This window comes from Gymnoscopelus microlampas (assembly GCF_963454915.1).
Source record: "Gymnoscopelus microlampas genome assembly, chromosome: 9".
Classification (NCBI taxonomy): Eukaryota; Metazoa; Chordata; class Actinopteri; order Myctophiformes; family Myctophidae; genus Gymnoscopelus; species Gymnoscopelus microlampas.
The window spans coordinates 37,684,446-37,709,996 of record NC_139946.1 but is presented as its reverse complement, the minus strand read 5'-3'; the positions used below and the strand labels follow the sequence as shown (position 1 = coordinate 37,709,996).

The following is a 25,551-nucleotide window of genomic DNA, read 5'->3' as shown; positions in this document are numbered from 1 at the left end:
CATTCATGTCAGGATTAGACATTTAAGTGTCTTAGAGGTTAGCTTTAGGGATTGGAATTAGCGTTAAACATGATTTATACTTAGTTGCGTGCCAGTGTCATGCACCGAAAAATAGCTGATCTATAAGCTCACAACGCGTCGCAGCGCGACGCGTTGTGAGCTTGTAGATCTGCTGTTTTTCGGCTTTAGCAAAATTTACCCGGCTTTAGCAAAAGTGTTTTTTTTTAATGGCATTCATAAAATGGCTGTCCTAAAATGTTGATGTCCTCACAAGTATAATAAAACAAACCTGTGTGTGTGTGTGTGTGTGTGTGTGTGTGTGTGTGTGTGTGTGTGTGTGTGTGTGTGTGTGTGTGTGTGTGTGTGTGTGTGTGTGTGTGTGTGTGTGTGTGTGTGTGCGCGTGCGTGCGCGTGAAGTGAGTGGAATGAAGCAGACGCAAGGTGGACATGTGGCTTGTACTCTCGCCTGGAAATGTGTGGACTTTGTCCAGCCACAATGGGGTAGAGGATGAGAATAGAATGGAAAAAATAACGGAACATTTTAAGCATCAAAGACTAATTAATAAGAAATGCACCTTATTTTAAGTAAGGATTGGAGGAGGGGAAATTCAACTATCAGTTTGTAGACTCATTTGATTTTATGAAATAGAATTTACCCATAAGTTCCAGGTAATGGCGTTCTCCACAATGCAAATTTATACTCTACATTATTATGCAACATAATCTAGTATCAAACTATTTCAGTTCTGCATGAATAAATCCAAATCAAACACCCTCCTGACAATATAATTGCCGTTTTTATAAATCTATTTATTTATCAATACATTCAAATAGAATTCATCATATTTGTGGATTTGCATTGATTTATATGTCTTATTCTTTTTCAATGTAATGAATTTCAGATGATACTAGTAACTGATTTAGTGGGGTTTGAGATGGTAGGAGAGCCTTTATGTGTACAGTATGTCCTTTTTGATATGTTTTTGTTCTGTGTTGTTGGATTGTTTTCTTGTTGTGTGTCGTGGTTTGAGGACCCCCTCGAAAACGAGATGCTGCATCTCAAGGGGCTTATCCTCTAGTTAAAAATTCAAAATAAAGATAATTCAACATTGACAAACATTGGAAAATGCATGAAATTAGCATCGTGCCATATTATTAGAACACACAAGTCCAGCCTTTTGATAATACAGAAATAGTAGTAGAGTTGTGTGTTATTTATTTCAGCTCAAACTAGCCCTGCTTCTATACGTTCTAGCTGTGTACGTGTATTTAGATCAAACATAGTCAGCTGACTTTTGAAACCGGGGAAAAGAGAGTGATCATTTGATTCAGTCAAACTCCTTAACCCATTGAGACCTGAAGCCGATTCTACATGTCTCCTAGGATAAGGATAATTCCTTTTAACAGGTCGTTCATGAAAGTCCTTGCGGTCTTGTTTCCAATGAGAACCTGTGAGCAATTAGGGGTTAAGAGTCTTGCTCAGGGACAAATTTCATTTCATCGACACATATGCTGGCCTGGCCTGGAAGCGATCCTGGGGCAACCAGGGCCTCTGGTTCCCTAGGCGGGTTCACTAACCACTCAGCTATGGCCGCCCCTAAATCTCAACAGTTTTCTGAAAAACGTTTGTTTCTATATCAGTGGTGCTCAATCTTTTTCATGTCAAGGACCCCCAAAATTATATGTATTTGGCCGCGGACCCCCATCAAAATATTTTGTTCCAGGGACCCCCAGAAGCAAAGATTTGAGTTAAAAATGTTCGCTTTAAAAATATATATATTCAAAGATTTGCACACATTTTCACGATTTTTCAAAAATAGCAGATCTACAAGCTCGGCATAGCGCGGCACTCGGTGCCGCGCTATGAGCTTGTAGATCTGCTATTTTTGAATAGCCCAAATTGTAAAATAATGCTTTTTAGCTCAAATCTAAAAATGACACAGTTCCAGGTCTGTGATTTTAGGCCAGATTCTGAACTGAACTGAAAAAAAGGATATGACTTTTCTTTCATATGTGTTTGTAGTTTGTGACGACAACAACACATTGTTTTGTTCAACGCGCACCATATACAGGCACAGCATACACAGTATATATTAATTTATATGTACTGTATATTAATTCCGGCATATTTGTTTTTGAAAAGCAACAGAGAATGTCTGTGTTTTGCTTTGTTTTAGTTTTATTCTTACTCTCGTAAAATATTGATATTTTGATGATGTATAGTTGTGTTAGCAGCTATTCTCAGAGTACAATAAGCATATTATGTACAGTTGGCCTACAGCAACTTACGTTGGCGGCATTGATAGGCAGACGCATAACAACAACTTACATCATCATAACACATTACTCAGAGTACAGTGCTAAATGCATCACAAGATAAACAACAGGGTTAAACTTTATATCAGGGTTAAACTTTATATAGAATACTCTTCAGTACTACATGCTGCGTATATTCCAATGCATTGGTTCTCAAAGTGGGGTCAGGGAACCCCCAGGGGTCCTTGGGGGGGGGGGGGGGGGGGTTCCAGGGGGTCCCCAGCAAAATGTGTTAATATAGCATCGCAATAGTTTCAACCTTTTATACTTAAGCTATTCAAAAATAGCAGATCTACAAGCTCATAGCGCGGCACCGAGTGCCGCGCTATGAGCTTGTACTGTAGATCTGCTATTTTTGAAAAATCGTTTTTGCAAAGTTGTGCAAATATATATTTTTTAAAGCGAACATTTGTAACTCAAATCTTTGCTTCTGGGGGTCCCTGGAACAACATATTTGAGATGGGGGGTCCGCGGCCAAGTACATATCATTTTGGGGGCCCTTGGCATGAAAAAGTTTGAGAACCACTGATCCAACGGACACGGGGGGGCAACAAGGATACCTTTTGGCCAGGCATAGCATAAACAATAGAACAATGTCTTCCTGTACCATTGTAGCAATGCCTCTATGTTCTTATGTTTCAAAAGCCACTCCATCTTACCCCTGTTGTGATTAGATTTAGACGTGTCTGCTCTTTCCATCTGGGGCCCACTGATATTAAACAGAATATAACCCCCAGCCAGAATCAAGAAAACACACACAAACACACGGCAACCTTGGCTTAAAGCTCTCTAATGCTCTGCTTTCTCATCTAACTGGATCGACAGCCTGAAACAAAACCCGATAATTTGATCAAACACATGCAAATGGATGCATATAATTTACACGTACCAGTAAGCATTGAAGGGAAAATGGGGCTTTATTTAAAGATGTAGTAGAACTCTATTCAGCCTACCCCCTGTCATTCTCCTATCTACTCTCTCTCTCTCTCTCTCTCTCTCTCTCTCTCTCTAAGTCAGTCAGTTAGATGTGGTTGTCATTGCTACCTCCCAGAAACGCCCGCACCTACAGTATCAAAGCAGCAGAAGAGAAGTGCATCTCACCGTGTGCATGAATATTTAGCTGTTTATCTTCTTCCGCGTATCTGTTTGTGGTATTTATGGATGCTTAAGAATTGTGACTAGTGTGTGTGCCTTGTGTATTTACTTTGTGACATCGTGTTGTTGTCTTTAGAGAAACGTTGCGTTGCCATTCATTTATTGTTCTTCTACTTCTCTTAGTCGGGTGTGAAAATGAGAGCAGTGTAGTTGAGGTTTGTTAGAGCTCGACCGATGCCCGATTTTTTGGGTCCGACTTGGAGATCACTGATTACCGAAGTTTTGACCGATAGATATTTTTTTTTATTTCTTTGGCTATTCAAAAATAGCAGATATACAAGCTCATAGCGCGGCACCGAGTGCCGCGCTATGAGCTTGTAGATCTGCTATTTCTTTTTACATTGTTTTTTTAATATATATATATATATATTCTTTTTAAAAAACCTGTAGGTTTAGAAAACATTTTTTGAATCGGCCTCAGGTCTTAATGGGTTAAAGGAAAAAAGAAAAGAAAAGAGTGCAAAATCTTGAAATCAATGTGAACATTTTTGATTTGATTAAAGTTTCTATTTGAGAACATTTAACATATAAGCAAAATAAGAAACTAAACCTACAAATAACTTTTGATAGATAGACACTTTAAGTAAATGTAGGGTTGTCCGATATTGGCTTTTTTACCGATAACCGATATACCGATATTGTCCAACTCTTAATTACCGATACCGATATCAACCGATACCGATATATGCGGGGATTATTGTGATTAGGGTAAGCTCAAATTTCATATCACACACACCATATACAGTAAGAACTCCTGTAGCTTATTTATAAAGTAAAAAAAAAAAAAAAAAAAAAAAAAAAAAATTCTTTTTTTAAAAACCGATACCGATATTTTCCCGATATCAATTTTTATGCTAATATCGGCCGATAATATCGGGAGGCCGATAAAATCGGACATCCCTAAGTAAATGAAAAGAAGACTTAGATTTAATTATACAATGAACAAGCAAACAAACAAGCAAATATAAAATACACACTGAACTGTAACCATTGACTTATACAGTAACCTAGGTGATGGGATCATAGATTGGCCACATTCTCCTCAGCAGCACGCTCACCTCTCTCACAGAACAGTAGTACCACACACTATACACACACACACACACACGTTTCTATTACTATACTTGTGAGGACGTCAACATTTTAGGAGGCCAATTCTATGATTGATTTATGATTTTTTTGGGGGGCATTTTTAACCGCAAGTCTAAAGCCGAAAAATAGCAGATCGGCTATTTTCCAGTGTTTGACATCGCCACACAACTATAAAATAGGGGAAAATCTAACCCCAACCCCCTAAATCTAACCTCTAAAGGTCTAATCCTAAACCTAACCCCAACCTGAATCTTTTTCTAATTGTAAGCGTATCTCTAAACATCTTTTTTCAACCATAAAATAACGATTTCTCTTGTGAGGACCAAGAAAATGGTCCTCACAACATCTATTTCTCATATTCTACTATTCTTGTGGGGACGTTTGGTCCTCATAAGTATAGTAATACACACACACACACGCACACACACGCACACACACAGAGTACATACAGTACTGTAGGTCCTCTCCAGTGCGCCCACCCACTCACCCACCCATTCTAATCTCAGCAAATGAACTTAATCTCAAAATCTGTTGTATTCCATGGAGTCACACGTTCCTTAATGAAAAATGTGATTTGCATGTAGGCGTGGAATTGGGACCGGGAGGCACAGCTGTTAAAATTGGCAAGAATTATTTGATAATAAAGCCACTGGAGAGCACCTTAAAAAAAGTGCCTTTTAGTCAAATTAAAATGCCTTTGATCTGTATATCTATGATAAGAATAAACATAGTTTGAAAGTCTTACACTTATTGTAACTACTTTAAACCCCGGTGTCCCGATTTTGGGCATGTCATTATAGGTGAATTTTTCTTTTCAAAAATATCTGATTTACAAGCTCACAACACGTTGCACCACAACACCTTGTGAGCTTGTAGAGCTAGTATTTTTTTTTTGTATAATTTGGAAGGTTTTTGTGGTTAAGTGGTAGTAAGTTTTCATGTATATGCTGTATTCCCAGAAACAAAACGAGGCTTGCAACTCACTTAATGCTCCAAGGTTTATTAACAAACAGCAGATACGACGTTTTTGACCCTTTCTGTCTTTTTCAAGTATAAACAAGACAGCAGGAAATGACATCCCTTTATACAAGACTGAATCATTTGGTTACCAGCCCCACCTGGTGAACAGGGGCGGTACCAAGACTTAACAAACATTTGATCAAATACAACAATAATTATTTTTACATTTTTCTAGACCATTTTTAGAAAATGTTCTTGATTTTTTTTAGAAAAATATTTTTTAGAATATATACATATTAAAAACAGTCGACACAACTCATTTGACCCACACACGGGCAATAAAGTCTGTAACTAATACCTCCTGAAAACATATTTTTAGCCGCTTGCTGAAAGCTGGCGGCTCTACAGACAGACTAAGACCTAGTCGACACCCAAGCGACACCTGAGTGACACCTAAGTGTCATTGGCTGTCCTGGCTGTCCTTCACTCCTTTAAGCCAATGGCGACACGAATGGGGAGACGGCCCGCCCCCCGCAGTAACCGTGCTCCGCTGCGCTCCCCTCATTCACAGACAGTGCAAGTTTTACTGCAGCCTCAGGCAGGAGGGTTAGCCTAAATGCTAGCGTGCTTCATTAGACCTAGTTTGGCTATTAAGTTATTATTTAGCCATGTTCACACTGACTTCAATCTTAGCTATTGTTGGGAAGACCCGTGTGGTGTCACAAAATGTTGCCACCACTTATATAAAAAACATTAGAGCATTTAGCGTCGCAGATTCTGTTTGATTATGACTTTTGTCATTTCTTGTTTTTCTCCAAAAAAAAATATATCTTTTGCTGTATTCCCAAACAAAGTAGCCCTTGGCCATAAACGCTCTCTCCTCCTCCGTTGTCCCATCCCCCCCGCCATCTCTCTCTCCTCCCTCGTCCCACAGATCATCAGTAACATGGAGGCCCCGGTGACAAACGGCCCCAGCGGCGGGGGCACGACAGCCAACGGGCCGACCTCCAACAGCCGCGGCTGCCCCTCGCCCATGCAGACGGGCGTCACGGACGACAGCAAGACCAACCTCATCGTCAACTACCTGCCCCAGAACATGACCCAGGAGGAGTTCCGCAGCCTCTTCGGCAGCATCGGCGAGATCGAGTCCTGCAAGCTGGTCCGCGACAAGATCACAGGTACAGACGGTAAAAACACTCAGCGTTATTTTTTCTCTATTTTTAAACACTATTTAACCACATGATCAGAATGCTGCTAAGTTTCCTTTTACCCCATTGAGACCTGAAGCCGATTCTACGTGTCTCCTAAATCTCAACAGTATTCTGAAAAACGTATGTTTCTATATCAGTGGTGCTCAATCTTTTTCATGTCAAGGACCCCCAAAATGATATGTATTTGGTCGCAGACCCCCATCAAAATATTTTGTTCTAGGGACCCCCAGAAGCAAAGATTTGAGTTAAAAATGTTCGCTTTAAAAATATATATATTGAAAGATTTGCATACATTTTCACGATTTTTCAAAAATAGCAGATCTACAAGCTCGTAGCGTGGCACTCGGTGCCGCGCTATGAGCTTGTATATCTGCTATTTTTGAATAGCCCAAAGTGTAAAATAATGCTTTTTAGCTCAAATCTAAAAATTACACAGTTCCAGGTCTTAATGGGTTAACTCTGAGAGGGTACAAATGGAACCAAACGGACCCGTGAGAGGCCATTTTTGCTCACATTTGTACACTGTCGGAGTTACACATGGATAAATGAACACGATTTCACTAAGCCAAATCCATGATGTCAGTTTTTGTTGGTCTGGTATAGTCATGGTGTTTGTGGTGTTGGCTTTAAACATTTTAGCAAGAATGATGAACCCATTAAGACCTGGAACGCATCTCTGTCATTTTACATTTCTTTGGCTATTCAAAAATAGCAGATCTACAAGCTCGTAGCGCGGCACCGAGTGCCGCGCTACGAGCTTGTAGATCTGCTATTTTTGAAAAGTCGTGACAGTTTGCGTAAATCTTTGAATATTATATTTCTAAAGCGAACATTTGTAACTCAAATCTTTGCTTATGGGGGGTCGCTGGAACTAAATATTTTTAGATGGGCGTCCGCGGCCAAATACATATAATTTTGTGGGTCCTTGACATGAAAAAGTTTGAGAACCACTGATATAGAAACATAGGTATTCTCAGAAAACTGTTGGGATTTAGAAGACATTTGTAGAATCGGCTTCAGGTCTTAATGGGTTAAATATTTTTAGCAAGAATGATTGAGGTCCTAATTGCTAACATGTATTAATTAGGAGAGTCTGTGGAGTAATGTGTGTGTTAGCTGTATAGTACCTGGATGACCTGTTTCTCTGCATGAATGCATGGTACAGTGGCCCTCATTTATCAACGCGGTGTAGACCAAATAATGGGCGTACGGCGAGATCACCGCTATTTTCGGCATTTATCAATATATCCTGACGTGGGCTTTATCCTACGGTACGCTGAGATCTCACGTCTGGTCGGGACCAGTTGTTGACGTTGGCTGCACCCGTTTATTCCATCCTAGACCTGCGGAGCAGCATTGTTTGACTGTCTGAGAGGCATTGGACACCTAATCCACTCATAAATCTGTATATCTACACTAATAAATAATCCCTGTGAAAATATAACATTTTATAAAGTAATTTAAACAAACTGCTTTAACAGTCATTCAGATAAGATTGTAGATCTGTCTGTATTGAAAATAGCAGATCTACAAGCTCACAAGCCAGCAACGCGTTGTGAGCTTGTAGATCTGCTATTTTCAAAATATACGGGCGCTTTCTGCGAGAGCACTCTTCTGCGCGAGCACCGGTCTAACAGGCGGCGCTGCTGTTATATTTTCATGGCCACCGGGAGATCAGACATTTAACCCATGGTCCAACACACACCAGCCTTCATTCATTAATGTTCTCTCCAGGCTATCTCTCATTAATGCGGAGCGGGACGGGACTCGCCCGTCCGACGGTCCGAGTCTCACTGGGAAATGGGAATAGCCTACATGAGGGCTTTATTTTAGTGTAACTCGAACGCGCACTGCTCGGTATGGGTTAAATACATTAATCTACAAAAGTATTCCATTCATGCCGATGTGATTGGTATCATAATATGTCATTCATGTAGGCTACAAGCCTACGTGACAATACGCTACGGGCGTGTGTGTGTGTGTGTGTGTGTGTGTGTGTGTGTGTGTGTGTGTGAGAGAGAGAGAGAGAGAGCGAGCGAGAGAGGCGTGTGCGTGTGCGGCGAGGCCAGCGGTGGGGGGGGGGGGGGGGGGGGGGGGGCTGTTTCTTATTGGCTTTTCATGTCTTTGGTCGTATTCTGGTTCGTCTTCATGTCGTAAAATCGGGGCGTTTTGAGAATATTTATGGGGCGTGTTATTTAAATGACGCTCGTTTCAGCCGTGACATTTATCAACGCTGGGACCAAGTGTAAGCTCGGATCAGCTGTGTAGGATGCGTTGATAAATGTGACTTCGACGTTGGTGTACGCCGAATATATGGAAAAATATACGGCGGTTTATACGCTGCGTTGATAAATGAGGGCCATAGTGTCCAATGCACAGCGGATATATACTGTATTTGCTGACTCTCCCACGGACTGCAGTTTTGTCTGTATAGCCTGTAGGTCTGAAAGAAATGTCTCTACAAATACACACACGCAAAGAACGTTATGTTTACATATTTTCACACAGACATAACACGGAAGTTCAAAGAGGTAAATCGGGTATGACTGGGGCTGGCGCAGGCTTATGCACGCCCCGGGTCAAATACAATTTGGAGCCGTTCCAACAAAAAAAAAAACGACTGTAGTGCATGCAAGGTTTCGGTGCCTGGAGTATTTTAGAATCCAACGTGTGCTCAAAAACGCTGCAGCTCATCACTGACTGCAGCAGCAAAAAAAAAAAAGCTCCACATGTTCTCTAGAGGTGTTTGAATTAAGCAGCACTTCTCTGTGCTAATCGTGGCCTTAGTCAGGGGGCTAGTGGCTGTGTGGGTGGCCATACAGCAGATGGATGAGGGGGGTTGCCGCTCTCAGATAATGCCCCATAACGGCTTTCATTTTAGCTGCTACTTACTGACACTCCTCTCCTGATAATCTCATTAAAGAGAGCAGCGGGCAGACGGGCAGTCCGCCCCACAACACTCAGGCATTCTGGGATATGGCGGGCGGGCGGGCGCACCAGAGCCTTGCATACATACGTGTATTATATGCCATCATTAGCCACTTATTTGCCCTATGCTATACTTTGTCATAATGACGAACAGCGAAAATACAGGCTATCTACAAGAATCTACAAACTCACAACGTGTCGCATCGTGACGCATTGTGAGCTTGTGGTTCTTCTGTTTTCACTTATTCTGAAAACAGATTTTTCTTCCTTCAAGGATTTTCAAGTCGTGACGTTTCCTGCCTCTGTGGGGGGGGGGGTATTTATATGCAAATATCCTGGCCAAGCAATGACATTGCAAGACTAAACAATAGGATCCAATGATGATGTTTAGGTGAAAAAATAAGAGGAAGACAAATTATTTATACACTTTTTTAAAAATAAAATACAAATGTTGTATTATTACAACAGTGGGTCTTGCAGGGTTAAGAAAAAGAAGGCTTTTTGAGCATTTTGGAACATTTTTTCTCCTATAGTGATATGCCCAAAATAAGGACGCCAGGTTTAATGTATCAAACACACACACACGATTACTTAATTGCCAGAATAAAAAAAGAAAACAATGTATTCAATATAACCCAAGCGTTAATAACATTGGCAATTTGTGCTACATTCCCAGAGATGAACGGTGAACCCATTCTACTCCCAATACTGCTCTATGCTCTACAAAGTCTATTTCTACAGCTATACAGTACGATCCATCCCTTCTCCTTTCCCTATAATGGGCCTCAAAATGGGGCTTGAGAGTCACATCCTAGCAGGATAATGAGCGCCGGTGTGTGTGTGTACAGAAATACACACGCCAACCGCAGGGACACAAATGCTCTCACCACTGCCATCATCATCTTTATCTCTCCGCCCAATTTTCGTCCCTCCAGTGCGATTTCACAGCCAAGGCAGAGGGAACCAAGCTAACAGCGGATATTTGGAGAGAGTTTAAGCCATTGAGACCTGGAAGGCATCTGTGTCTTTTTTTTAGATTTAAGCTAAAAAAAAAAGCATGCTTTTTACACTTTGGGCTATTCAAAAATAGCAGATATACAAGCTCATATCGCGGCACCGAGTGCCGCGATATGAGCTTGTAGATCTGCTATTTTTTGAAAAATCGTGAAAATGTGTGCAAATCTTTTGAATATATATATTTTTTAAGCGAACATTTGTAACTCAAATCTATGCTTCTGGAGATTCTATGGCTTCAAATTATTTCTTTAAACGTATGTTTCTATATCAGTGGTTCTTCTTTTTCATGTCAAGGACCCCCAAAATGATATGTATTTGTCCGCGGACCCCCATCTCAAAATATGTTGTTCCAGGGACCCTCCAGAAGCAAAGATTTGAGTTACAAATGTTCACTTTAAGAAATATATATATGTTCAAGATTTGCACAAATTTTCATGATTAAAAAAAAAAAAGAAAAAAAAGCAGATCTACAAGCTCGAGTGCCTTGCTATATATCTGCTATATCTGCTATTTTTTAATAGCCAAAGAAATCTACAAAAGACACACAGATGCGTTCCCGGTCTTAATGGTTTAAAAACAGACCAAATCGTTGCAAACCTGCCATGGGGCCCTAAATGTAGGAGAGGGAGGGAGCGAGAGAGAGAGTGAGGGGGGGGAGAAAGAGAAGCATTTGTTCGCTCACTCCCGACACCATTTAGGGATACTTCTCTGCTCCACCGCGCTACAAGGTCTCTCTGATGACTTAGCATCCACTCAAAGAGTGGTTATAAATAAACCCTGCCTTGCCTCTGTCTCCCCCCCCCCGCCCCCCCCCCCCCCCTGCAGTGTGTGTGTACGCCTGCGTTTGCTCTCCCATGGGTGCAATTTTCCTCGTGCAAACTTTTAGGCTAACAAAGCACCGCGCTATACCTCCACCACCGAGTTGTTGGGAAAACGCCGAGAGGTCTTTCTCTCTCTGTCGCTTGCAGTCGTCCAAATCTTTAACCCATTGAGACCTGGAACGCATCTCTGTCATTTTTTAGATTTGAGCTAAAAAAGCATTAGTTTACACTTTGGCTATTCAAAAATAGCAGATCTACAAGCTCATAGCGCGGCACCGAGTGCCGCGCTATGAGCTTGTAGATCTGCTATTTTTGAAAAATCGAGAAAATGTGTGCAAATTAATATATTTATATTCTTTTAAAGCGAACATTTTAAACTTAAATCTTTGCTTCTGGGGGTCCCTGGAACAAAATATTTTGAGATGGGGGTCCGCGGCCAAATACATATAATTTTAGGGGTCCTTGACATGAAAAAGATTGAGCACCACTGATATAGAAACATAGGTTTTTCAGAATACTGTTGGGATTTAGAAGACATTTTGTAGAATCGGCTTCATGTCTTCATGGGTTAACCGAGCGAGCCATGTTGGCAAGAGGAAGCGAGGAGTAGAAAGACAAGGAACATGGTGGAGATAAGATGGAGCATGGTGTTTTGTGGGGGGGGGTGGGGGTGTGGTACTGCTACTGTATGAACCTGTCTCCCCTTTTATCTTTTGTCTTGTTCACAGTAGAAAACAAACCTCAGTGTTAATTTAATTCAGATTGTGTACAAAGTAGTGTTGATTTTGATAGCAAATTTTGATTCAGTTTTAGTCATAGTCTTTTGAATCAAATTCCTTTTAGTTTTAGTCACATTTTTGTCACCTGAAATGTTTTACTATTAGTCTAGTTTTAGTCGACTAAATATCCTAAGATTATGGTCGACTAAATCTACGGTTGATTTAGTCGACTAAAATGTTTTTTTGGCGGTGCCTTGATGGCGTCGTAATGGCTGATTTTACACTTGGCTGCATACTGAAAATAGCCGATCTACAAGCTCACAACGCGTCGCAGCGCGACGCGTTGTGAGCTTGTAGATCTGCTATTTTCAGAGCGCAACGCCAGAGCGCAACCAAACATAAAATGACTTAGTTAGTTAGTTCTACTGGATCTCTTCTTCTCCACTCGTCCCTCACTAATATTTTAGTCTAGTTTTTATTTGTTGACGAAATTGTCAATATATTTAGTCTTAGTTTTAGTCATCGTAGCTTAGTTTTTATTTCGTTTTTATTTCGTTTTCTTCAGTGAAAAAAGGTAGTCGACCGCAACATTTTTCGTCATAGTTTTAGTCGACGAAATCAACACTGGTACAAAATGTAACCAAATGGACACGGAATTGTCCATTTGGTTGCATTTGTCCACACTCAGAGAGTTACAAATGGATGAATTAACACTGAGGATTTTACTGTATTAATATCCGGGAACCAGGATGATCTTTCAGTGGTTATTGAGGAAATGAATGATGGGTATGTTTTTAGCGTTACTTGAAACCCTTTAGAATAATGTCTACAGGACATACTCACTGTCAAAGAATATATTGATGCAGTGCTTCTTTGTGTATACTGTGTGGTGGAGGAAGCATTGCATTTTGTGACAGGGGTCATCTTTTCCCCACTGCTGTTATTGCAGCTTAAGGGTGCGCTCCCACCGCACGTTTATTTTACCTCTGGGGCAGAATCTGCCAATGCTTTGTCATTGTAAATGCGTGGATTCACGCAAGAGCAGATCTTTCCGCCTGTCGCGCAGACCTTGCGTTTATCCGCTCTACACGACTTGTCCATTTGAAGCAGAAAACTGCTGGAGGCAGGAGCTGATTTTCCCCCTCTGTCCAATCGGGTGAGTGGAACGTGGACCGTCCCAAGACTCAGGAAGCACCATGGTGCGGGCTAAGGGGAGGGTCCTGAAAGTGAGTGACAGGCGCGTCACTCCCGTTTTTTTAGAATCCGCTGGCTGCAAAAAAAAACTGTGGCCGCGCACAACCTGCGTTTAACGCTAGCCGACCATGTTTTGGTGGGAGCGTGCCCTAAAGGAGTATTTCACCCAAAGAATTTTCTATCAATTACACACCCCACGATGCCTTGAATTCATGGGGTTTCATTGTTTTTGTCGAAATTCCTAAGGCAATAACTTAATGACCGGCAGTCTCCTTTGAGTCTCCAACCGGAGACATTAGCATCTTTCCGCCGGTCATGAATTATTGGCTTATAGGATTGCGACAAAATAAAACAAAAATCTCCATGAATTCAATGCTTCAAGAGGTGTGTAATTGATAGAAAATAAGTAATTTTTTGGGTGAACTACTCCTTTTAAGGGGCTGTGACTACAGAATGGGTTTTGTTTTTAGCTGCCAGCGCCGCATGCTGCCATGCATTTCTTCTATGGTAGACACGCTGGAGCGCTCCTCTTCCCACTGTAGCGCCGAGCATCGTGTTTCAGCGCTCTCGGCGTTCCGAGCTTTCTTTGGGCGGGGCGCTCTGGGCACCTCAAGCAGAAAAGTTGTTAAACTTTCGGGAGAGGAGTGCTGTTTAGTCAATATCACTTCCTTATGCAGAGGGTTGGAGAGACACATTCGAAGTCGAAAAAATAACTCACATCCTCCGTCTTTGATGCTGAGCCACACTGCAAAAAGCAGCAAAATCATAAAACAAAAAAGAAGGGGGCTCGCAATTCACTGTAGATGCTCCAAACTTAGAAGAACCTGAAGAAGACAAGCAAGGTCTAAATGTTGTTCTGTTTAATGCTGCTGTAAAATAAATGCGGCGGAAAATAATTTTCAGAACCCACGATATCGTGATCCGAAGATTTGCTGCTCCATTCACTTCTTGTTTAACTTATTATTATTTTGTTTTACTTTTAAAAAATTGCTGGCACAGTATGAACATATTTTTTTATTTCATTGGCACTGAGAGAGTTAATATAGCATCACAATAACTTTAACCACTTTAACCTTTTATATTATGGCTATTAGAAAATAGCAGATCTACAAGCTCGTAGCGTGGCACCGAGTGCCGCGCTACAAGCTTGTATATCTGCTAATTTTGAAAAAATCGAGGAAAGTTGTGCAAACCTTTTTGAATATATATTTTTCGAAGCGAACATTTTTAACTAAAATCTTTGCTTCTGGAGGGTCCCTGGAACAAAATATTTAGAGATGGGGGTCCGCAGCGAAATACATATCATTTTGGGGGTCCTTGACATGAAAAAGTTTGAGAACCACTGATCTAAAGGGGATTATGGGAGCCCCCCCCCTTCTTCTTCCGCTTGGAGAGACACACCCACGGTCATTGAGCAGAGAGGCATCTTGCTCAGTGCATGTGTATAGCACTCTGGACATGATATCCAAAGTGCTCTGTCGCTCCAAAAACACTTTCTGTGGACACGGCGGGCCCCTAAAGGGGCTACCCGGGATTTGAACCTGCGGGTTTCATCCCGTGTTGAGGGATGAAATTTCAACTGCTGAGTTAAGACAGAAGTATACGCCTGTTTGGGCTGGGGAGATATTGTGCAGTGAGCTTCAGGCAGTACCTCTTTGTCAACCTGTTGTGGTCCTACGTTATGCGAACACAGACACATTTCTTAATAGAAGAGCAGGTAGACCAACCACCGTAACTGTGTTAGTTATATTGCACTAGTCCATACCCGGTGATGTGTGCAGTCAAAGTATTAACAGACTTTGGGTTATGTGCTGTGCTGTATACAGCAATAGTCCTGAGCCTTTTTGGCCCCAAGGAGGACCCCTTCCTCCCATAACATGGGAGGGGCTGTAACCGTGGCGACGGCTGTAAGCATGGCGACGATAGCTCCCATAGCCCGAATTCTTTTACATAAAAACGTTAATAAACAGCTTACATTTTGGTAGAATGAAAAACGGGCGTCGCTTATCCATGCACATGCTAATGGTCAAGGGCCGTGTGCAAATACAGAGCAATTGCCACTGAGGAGAACCAGGCAGAAGAGATTTTGGGGACAGACAGAGGTTTGGGGAATTATTGTAAGGATTAACATACTCTACCAATCAGATTTAGCCTGGCTCCAGCCCGTGAATCGCTAGCCACGGCCATTAAAAAAAATATGTTCAGGCGATTCTGGTCTGGTGACGCTCTCATAGGAGGTCTCAGCCTCGGTTGAAAATCTGATCGACGAATCGGGATCGGGATAATCCAGTACGAACCAATCGCCAAAGAGTCTTTGAAAAAAAAAACTTTGGCCACGCCCCCATCTCAGCAACCGGCAGCATTGAGAGGGCTTTCAGACTGAATAATGGAGTGAAACGAAATGAAAATTCAGGCTGAGTGTCAGGCTAAATCAGATTGGTTAAAGGGATAGTTCGATCTATCGATTAGTCACCCCATGGAGACTTGAATACATGGACATTTTTTTGTTTTTGTCGCATTCCTAACCCAATAATTTGATGACCACCGGACCGGTAGGCAGCGGTTCCGGTAGGAGGCACAAAGGAGACTCTTTGTGTCTCCTACCGGAACCGTCCGCTGCCAGTCATCAAATTATTGGTTTAGGAATGCGACAAAAACAAGAAATTATCTATTAATACAAGTCTCCATGAGGTGACTAATCGATAGAAAACAAGTAATTTTGGGGGTGAACTATCCCTTTAAAATGAAATTATATTCACTAAAGACATGTCTGGATAAAATAGTTTGCACATAGTATTGAGCAAGTGCTGTACTGTATGTGTATTTGTGAGTGTGCGTGTGCGCACGCGCGTGCGCAAGTGTGTGTGTGTGTGTGTGTGTGCGGACATCCCGGACAACCCGAGAATGTGTGTTGACAAGGTGTGAACACCTGAGCCTCAGTGGAGGTATACATGGGAGAAAGACAGGCAGGTCCTCAGCTTCCTGTCTCCTTCCATGTGGACCTGCTCCTGTCAGCTCCGATGACGCCAGTGTGGCGTGATAGGGCCTTGGCGGGCACACAGGGCGGACACAGGCACTCCAGCTTCGTCTGTCACCCCGGTTGACTTCAGCCGGGATGAAAAGCTACCTCTGAGTGTCTCCCCTGCCCCCCCCCCCCCCCCCCCTGCCTCCGTGTATGCCTGTCTCCGTGACTGCCTGGCTGCCTACACGGCCAACTCATAACACACCAGGGACCTGCAGGTTAATCTTTTATTTAAGGCCAGCTTACACGCACCTAGCTGTAGCCCACACACACACTTGTACACCTCCACCTGCCTGCCAACCAGCAGCCACAGATGCAAGATGCAAGGGCAATGCCAGGCAGAAAAGCTGTTTTGTTGTTCAGTGAACTGTTAGCTAGTGTTGATTTTGACAGCACATTTTGATGTAGTTTTAGTCATAGTCTTTTGAATAAAATTCCATTTAGTTTAAGTCATATTTTAGTCATCTGAAATGCTTTTGTCTAGTTTCAGTCGACAAAGTATCATAAGATTATAGTCGACTAAAATGTATGTCGGCGGTGCCTTGATGGGCGTCGTAATGGCTGATTTTACACTTGGTTGCATACTGAAAATAGACGATCTACTGTACAAGCTCACAACTGCGACGCGTTGTGAGCTTGTAGATCTGCTATTTTCAGCATGCACACCCTCGCGCAACCAACCATAAAATGACTTGTCTTTTAGTTCTACTGGATCTCTTCTCTTCCACTAGTCTCTCTCTAACATTTTAGTCTAGTTTTTATTTGTTGACGAAATTGTCAATATATTTAGTCTTAGTTTTAGTCGTCGTAGCTTTGTTTTTATGTAGTTTTCGGCAGGGAAAAAAGGTAGTCGACGGACATTTTTCGTCATAGTTTTAGTCGACGAAATCAACACTGCTGTTAGCGTGTCCGTTGGACGTTGTGGCACTGTCCCTAAACGGTATCTTGCGGCCACTACACCCGCTATTCATTACGCCGACTACTTTATTTGCGCCTGGAGGTGTGCCCGTGGGCGTTTTGTTGCGCTTTCCATAAAATTGCTATCTTGCCCACACACTGTGAGCAAGAGCCATGATCTCCGAATTACACACTTAAGTTGTATTCATCGATTACACAGGAAATAATGAACCGATTACAATAATAGAAAATTCTCTCTAATCAGTAACATGTAGGTGATACTTCTGTCTATCAAATATTGTTTTATTGAAAGGCAATCAAAGGCTAGAGCGTATGAGGCAAACGTCGGTTGTATGGTGTCCAACGGGCGCCCGATGCGGCTGCAGAGTTCATGTTGGAATTAAGTTATTGTGAATGTGATTGCCATTACAATTTTACTGTAATCCACAAAATATATCAAAGACTTATACAATGTTGTTTGATCCGCGTTTGCTATAACCAAACCAGACCATTTCCTTGAATTAATCTAGAACACACCAGATTGCTGTAATTTACAGACCCGCAGGTTTCTCTAAAACCAGCAATGTGTAAGGATAAGGATAATTCCTTTTAACAGGTCGTTCATCAAAGTCCTTGCGGTCTTGTTTCCAATGAGAACCTGTGAGCAATTAGGGGTTAAGAGTCTTGCTCAGGGACAAATTTCATATCATCGACACATATGCTGGCCTGGCCTGGAATCGAACCTGGGGCAACCAGAGCTTCTGGCTCCCTAACCGGGTTCACTAACCACTCAGCTATGGGCTCCCCTGTGAGTGATAATTCTGTGTATGAAATATAATTTTATTCCAAGACAACGTCGCTCTTCCATGGGCAGAGAGGGAGAGAGCGTAAGATTGCATTGGGGATAATGGCTTCCGCAGTCTTCTCTTAAAGGCAATGGCATCTGGCACTATTATTTGTAGTTGTATTATTGTAACGCCCAAACTACACCTATGCATAATGTAACGGGTAGTGCAGGTGTTTTAGGGATAAGGCTGGTGTTTCCGCAACTTTTGCATGGGAATGGCCCTTGCGCAATGCTAAATCCCCAATTAGTGGATTTAGGATCTTCGACCGAAAATAGGGCTGTTAGCATATTACGTTATGTCAAGGATAGGATTCCTTTGAGGCACTGAGAACCGCAGATGATTCCACAACAGTCTGGCTTAGTGTTTATTTTATTTTTTTCATTTTAAAGGAGGCTAAACATCTATTAAAGCTCAAACTCGCCGCTCTAAAAGCTCACATCTCTAGCCAGAGTAGAAGCAAGCGCTCCTCACTCAGATGCTAATAACGCGAATAAACACACACCCTTGGGGAGAGCTAGGGAAATTTCTTGTGAACCAAGCAACATACTGAATGCAAACTTTTAATGGAATACATTAAAGTGCTATAGCTTCTGGCCATCCGTCCACGCATCCACTCCCCCCACGCGTACGTGCGTGTGCACGCACGCACACACACACATGCACGTACGCATGCACACACACACACACACACACACACACACACACACACACACAGGCAGAAATGGAATTGACTGATCCTTGTCAGTTAGTCATTTTTCAGGATCATTTTTCAGCATCAGCTGCATTCCTGCCGGATAAATGAATGCATTTGTTTTCATAATGACATGGCAGAGAAGAAAATGGCGTTTTCATGCGGCAACAAGAAATGATTGCGTCTGTGGTTTTTAGCATCTTGATACAAAAAAGGAATTTCATATTCTGAGAAACAATCATTCCTTTTGCATTCTCCACTGGCCCAATAATTACTGTAGCCAATAGCGAAGCATCCACATTTGGGGCGAGATAGACAGAAGAGGTCATTTTTCATGCGTATTTGGGAGACAGTTGTTTACCAGTGTGGCTGTGGGTCTATGCCCTACTTTGGGTGTCTGTGATGATACCTGCTGCCTCAGGCACACTAGCACCACATACATACTGATAGTACACCGCACTTTTTACACACAACACTTCTTTTTTTTCCTTTCTTTTTTTTCTTTTTCTTTTTGTTGGCATGAAATGATACAAATCCCCATCTTTAACATTCCTCTCGTCAACATGTGTTGGTTTTACTCATGGAATCAGGGGATCTGATGCAAATCATGGTGACAATGTAGCGAGCCAAGCAGATGTTGGCTATGAAAAATACATGGACCGTTATGTCAGCTGTGAAGGAGTCAGAGTCAGCACACCTCTCTGAGTCACTGACAGAGGAGTCAGAGCCGGCACACCTCTCTGAGTCACTGACAGAGGAGTCAGAGTCAGCACACCTCTCTGAGTCACTGACAGAGGAGTCAGAGCCAGCACACCTCTCTGAGTCACTGACAGAGGAGTCACTGACAGAGGAGTCAGAGCCAGTACACCTCTCTGAGTCACTGACAGAGGAGTCAGAACCAGCACACCTCTCTGAGTCACTGACAGAGGAGTCAGAGCCAGCACACCTCTCTGTCTTAGGCTAAGCCCCTGACAGAGGAGTCAAAGACAGAAAAGCCCCTGACAGTCAGCAGCTAACTGCAACATATCATCACTTTCAGGCAGAGACCTTATATCTACAAATGTATCTTTCTTTGTTTTTGTTTTTTATTAATGAATGCCCGCCCTATTTCATATGACAGTGTCACGCGAAGGTAGGGAAGCCCAAAATATGGACGGCAGGTTGAAAGTAGCCGAGTAGTTACGACATGGGCTCAAATGCCTGGCAGCGAGTCCCCGGTTTGATTCCCGGTCCATTTGCTGCGTGTCACTCCCCTACTCTCTCTCTCCATGTTTCCTGTCTCTTGTGCCTGTCAATTAAAGGCTCAAAAAAGAAGTTAAGTCTGTCTGTGGCTTTTATAAATACGTAAGCAATGAACAGTATTAACAAGAGCTTATGACTAAATAATAACACATGTTCTTTTTTCCATTTCTGAACATGTAATGGCTTTGGACATACGGTACAAGGCTTCCACCTGACTGCAATGATATGAATGTCTGCTTTGAAACCCCCCCACTCCCATCTCAGGTTGGCTCGGCTCAGCTCACTTCACACGCAAATACCAGCACGCCAGGCAGCGAGCGTACCTCAAATAGCTTTCATTTTCAATCCATTTTGCGTGCCCCTCCCCCCCTTATATATAGCTTGCACACACACACACACACACACACAAACACACCGTCTAACAGGGAGGCAGATCAAATATTCACCACATAAACCTGAGTTTACCTACCATTTCTGTTGCTACTGAAATATGCATCGAGAACGTGCTCAGGAGCAGAGCCGAGGCTCTCTGTGTTTAAGAATGCAAGCCGAGCTGTTTCTCACATCATTACAAGAGTGATGGGAACTGAATGTGCCGTTAGCCGTCTGTCTCCTGTCGTACCCGACGCGCAACGTCGTACCATCCATAGAGTCCATTTTCACCTTTCAAAAACCCCTACAGCATGCATGCATCATGCACTGTTCTACCGTTGCGATTTGAAACCATTATGCATTACGCACTTTAAATCCTCAGTGCAGTGGGTACAATTTCTATGTACCAGATACGGTGCTGCTTTAATGTGAGACCTGAAATGGCTGAAGGCTGAAGATAGCGTCAACAGTGTGTGGTGTGGGGAGGTTCTTGACATCTCCAAACGCCCAGGTATTAAGTCCAGATACCTGCTGCTGAAGTCCAGATACCCGCAGGCCATATGCACATTAACGTCTAAGTAGAATGTCTCTCTCTCTTTACCTATCTTCCTTCTTCCCTCTGCGGAGGACCCTGCTAAAACCGGCCAGCGGGCGGGCTGGACCTCTAACGTCATTCTCACTCAGCCATAAACAAACCACGGCCACGGCACTATGAAAACATATTCATAAACAAACCACGAGTCAGCTCCATATACTATGACACTATGACCAAGGGCCCAGCATCCGCCTTTGAAATTGAGTCTATATAGGAAGTAAAAGTTCATATGAATGGCCTGTAGTTTCGCTGTTTTCCCCCTGCTGGTGTCAGAAGCAATAACGCTCTATGCAAGCGGATGGGTTTTTGCCAAACTTTACACTTGATTTTATTACCTTAACAAAGATTTTCATAAATACTTTATGCTTCCAGTTGCTATAGTTTAAAGTCTTCTTTTAATCACCATGATATGCGTTTTGGTAAATTATGGTCCCACTTATTGATGATACAGTAGGTACATGCTGTAGGAGGGACGTGGCTAACTTGCGATGCTTCGATTGACAAGCTACACAACCAATAGCATTAATTCCCCACCCCCGCTCGGGTCCCAACCAATAGCATTGGTGCTATTATAGAAAGATGGCGGATTTGAAATAGTTCAAAAATAGGCTTCATTTACGGTCTGTATGTCTATGGGCGTAACTTTGTCCATACTTTCTACTGTCTATGACTATGACTCAGACATATTGGTCGGATCGGCAGTGCCACGTAGGTGTCCGAACCTCTAGTAGGTTAAATTAAACCATTAAGACCTGGAACGCATCTGTGTCAATTTAGAGTTCTATTCAAAAATAGAGAGCTATTCAAAAATAGCAGATATACAAGCTCATAGCGCGGCACCGAGTGCCGCGCTATGAGCTTGTAGATCTGCTATTTTTGAAAAATTGTTAACAAATATTTTTTTACATTATTTAAAAAAATATGTTTTTAGAATGGGCCTCAGGCCCTCAGGTCTTAATGGGTTAACACCCAGAATGTGGCTTTGTAGAGCTTGCTTGTCCCCTCCATGGCTCTTCTAATCCCTCCACCTCAGACTTACGTCCCATCACCCCCACTCTGGGACATAGAGGCTTCGTCAGCCTCAGATACAAAATCTGAACGTCACTTTAAGTGCTCCATACCCTGGTTTAGAGGTTCGACAGCTAGTCTGTCCCCTTGTCCAGTTTTTCGGGCCTGGGGGGGGCTTGCTGACATCCTGTGTGCTGTCAGGACTAGGGGGGGGGGGTTAGGCGCCACCAGACATCAGGACTGATGTAACAGGGCTGTCCTAGATTCACACAGAGGGTCCTTCCGTCTGTCAGCTCGCCTCCATCTCTATCGCTTCAGTCAGCCCACTCATCATCGCAGGCTCCCAGTCGACTGGGCCCCCAGGCCCAGGTGGCCGCCATGAGGGGGTGGTACTGTACTGTATGTGTGTGACATGTATGTCTATGTACAGTATGTATGTATGGAAGTATTTTCCCCCTATGCTTGCATATTATTTTTGCACCGTCCTGTGTGTCTTTGTATTAACCCATTAAGACCTGAGGCCAATTCTACGTCTGTCTCCTCAATCCTAACAGTATTCTGAAAAACGTATGTTTCTATATCAGTGGTTCTCAATGTTTTTCATGTCAAGGACCCCCAAAATGATTATGTATTTGGCCGTGGACCCCCATCTCAAAATATGTTGTTCCAGGGACCCCCCAGAAGCAAAGATTTGCGTTAAAAATGTTCGCTTTAAAAGTATATATATATTCAAAGGTTTGCACACATTTTCACGATTTTTCAAAAATAGCAGATCTACAAGCTCGTAGCGCGGCACTCGGTGCCGCGCTATGAGCTTGTAGATCTGCTATTTTTGAATAGCCCAAAGTGTAAAATAATGCTTTTTTAGCTCAAATTAAAAAAACACAGATGCGTTCCAGGTTTTAATGGGTTAAGTGCGGTGTGTGTGTGTGTCTGTGTGTGCGTGTGCGTGTGCAGTATATGTTGGTGGTGGAAGCGAGGGGCCTTGGGAACTGCAGAGTGGGAAGCCTCCTGACTTTTACAGTGGCTGCTACCTTGGCAACCCCAGAGGAAAGATGTGTTGAATGAGTGAGTGGGAGAGGGAGAGCCACACAGTTACAGTAGAATATGTGTGCGGGGGATGTGGCACTGTTTATGGATTTAGTTATTCAAACTGGCTCGATACCGCGTTACAAGATATGTGCTGTGGCTCGAATTACAGTAGCCTATGTTGCTTGGTCTCGTGCTTTGGCTTTATCTTCTTTGCAAACTCCCCATGTACAGTAAGCATCACACTGACTGGACCTCTGTGTTAAGATAACCGAAGCTGGACTTGAAGCTGGCGACAGACTGAGTGCTTCCTAGTGTTGAATTTTGTATTTAGTTTTAGTCATGTTTTAGTCATGTGAAATGTTTTACTGTTAGTCTAGTTTTAGTTGACTAAATATCTTAAGATTATAGTCGACTAAATCGACAGCTGATTTAGTCGACTAAAATTTATGTTGGCGGTGCCTTGATGGCGTCGTAATGGCTGATTTTACACTAGGTTGCATTCTGAAAATAGCCGATCTACAAGCCCACAACGCGTTGCGCTGCAACGCGTTGTGAGCTTGTAGATCGGCTATTTTCAGATTACAACACAACATAAAATTACTTGTCTTTTAGTTCTACTGGATCTAGTCTTCTCCACTAGTCCCTCTCTAACATTTTAGTCTAGTTTTTATTTGTTGACGAAATTGTCAGTATATTTAGTCTTAGTTTTAGTCATCGTAGCTTAGTTTTTATTTAGTTTTCTTCAGTGAATAAAGGTACAGTAGTCGACGAACATCTTTCATCATAGTTTTAGTCGACGAAAATCAACACTGCATCACACTGACTGAACCTCTGTGTAAGGTGACCGAAGCTGGACTTGAAGCCGGTGACAGACTGAGTGCTTCGTGCTACATTTGGTTAGCTACGTGCTAACCAAACGTCAGGGAGGATATAGTAGTGTCTACCTAAAGTCGCTGAAGGAGCAAGACGGGGGGGCAAAACTTCAGGACAGGGAAGGGAATAGGAAGCGAGCGCGATGCATGTCTTTTGACAAATTGCAATGTTTGCTTTCTTTGCTCGTACCGAAAAAATGTCTTGAAACGTGGCTATATTTATAAAAGGCTGACCGAACGGATTCGCCTGTTTCAGGGTTTACAGGGTGCGTTAGTGTCATCCGCTGTGACGATCCCCCTCTCCTCTCCTCTCCTCTCCTCTCCTCTCCTCGCCTCTCCTCTCCTCTACTCCCCCCTCCCCTCCTGTTCTACATCATTTATCTGTCCATTGTCAACCCATGCTAAGCAATAATACTCATTTCAGGCTGATCGGTCCAGCGGTTTGTGAGATTAGTTCCGGACAGACAGACAGACAGACAGATACACAGACACACAGCAGATGTCTAAGTAAGACGTGTGTTGGCACAATCCACATTTGCACCCAAAAAGCGGTTAGAACCAAAACATTCATTCAAAGGTTATAATCCCAGGAGTGCTTGGTGGCTCAGTCAGCACATGCTCATTGCAGTGTTGCCAGATCCTGTGAGAGAAACAAGCAAACCAGGTCTAGTAAAACAAGACCAAAAGAAGCAACTATGGGCCACATGACATGAGCACGTTAAACATATACATCAGCTATTTAAAATCACACCCTGTGTGAAGGAAGCGGTGCCTTTGGGGCGGGGCTTAACTAATTTCAGTGCGTCCCTATTGGTGGTCTGAGTCCACTTACCAAATTTGTACTTGGTAGCATGCTGCAAACTGGAATAATGGCTGTTTAAAGCCCAGCCAATGGGCAGACAGAGGGGGCGGGCTTAAGTAATTACAGTTCGTCCCTATTGGTGGTCTAAGTCCACATACCAAATTTGGACTTGGTGGCATGCTGCAAACTGGAGTTATAGCTGTTTAAATGCCGTGCTCAAACGGACGGACATAACATACGGACGTCAAGTGCGTGTGTGTGTGTGTGTGCGTGTGTGTGTGTGTGTGTGTGTGTGTGTGTGTGTGTGTGTGTTGAAGTGGCGCATGTGTTGCTTCTTTGCCGTGTTCAAACATACGGACGGACATAACATACGGACGGACAGACAGACAGAGTCAAATGTAGAGTGGCTGGCACCGCTAAAAATAGCAGATCTACAAGCTCACAATGTGTAGCGATGAGACGCGTTGTGATTTTGTAGATCTGCTGTTTTCAAATAAACTCTTGGTGGGAAATTATAATAAGCAGACCTGGCAACCAACACTGGCTCCTTGTGAGGCAGGAGGATCCGAGTCTGAATCCGGCTCCTGTCATGTCTTGCATGTCTCCCATTTCCTGTCTCTCTACACTCTGCTATCTCATAAAGCTAAAAATTGCCCCCCAAAAGATATATAATAAAAAACCTATTATCCCATGGATTTCTTTTTCAATATACCGTAATTTCATTTTCCGTTTTGACCTGAGGCTGTTCTCCGAAACT

General features: G+C 42.8%; 1 protein-coding gene across 8 annotated transcripts in view; it reads left to right on the top strand.

The window, feature by feature from the left end:
• The window catches only part of elavl4 (ELAV like neuron-specific RNA binding protein 4), a gene marked incomplete at both ends in the record, with an annotated part of 126,530 nt that overhangs the window by 51,305 nt on the left and 49,674 nt on the right, over positions 1–25,551 (top strand). For all 8 annotated transcript variants that reach the window (XM_084067021.1, XM_084067020.1, XM_084067023.1 and 5 more), the window contains one exon: positions 6,458–6,701. In XM_084067021.1, the coding sequence (XP_083923147.1) occupies positions 6,458–6,701 (244 nt within the window). The remainder of the gene's footprint in view (positions 1–6,457; positions 6,702–25,551) is intronic.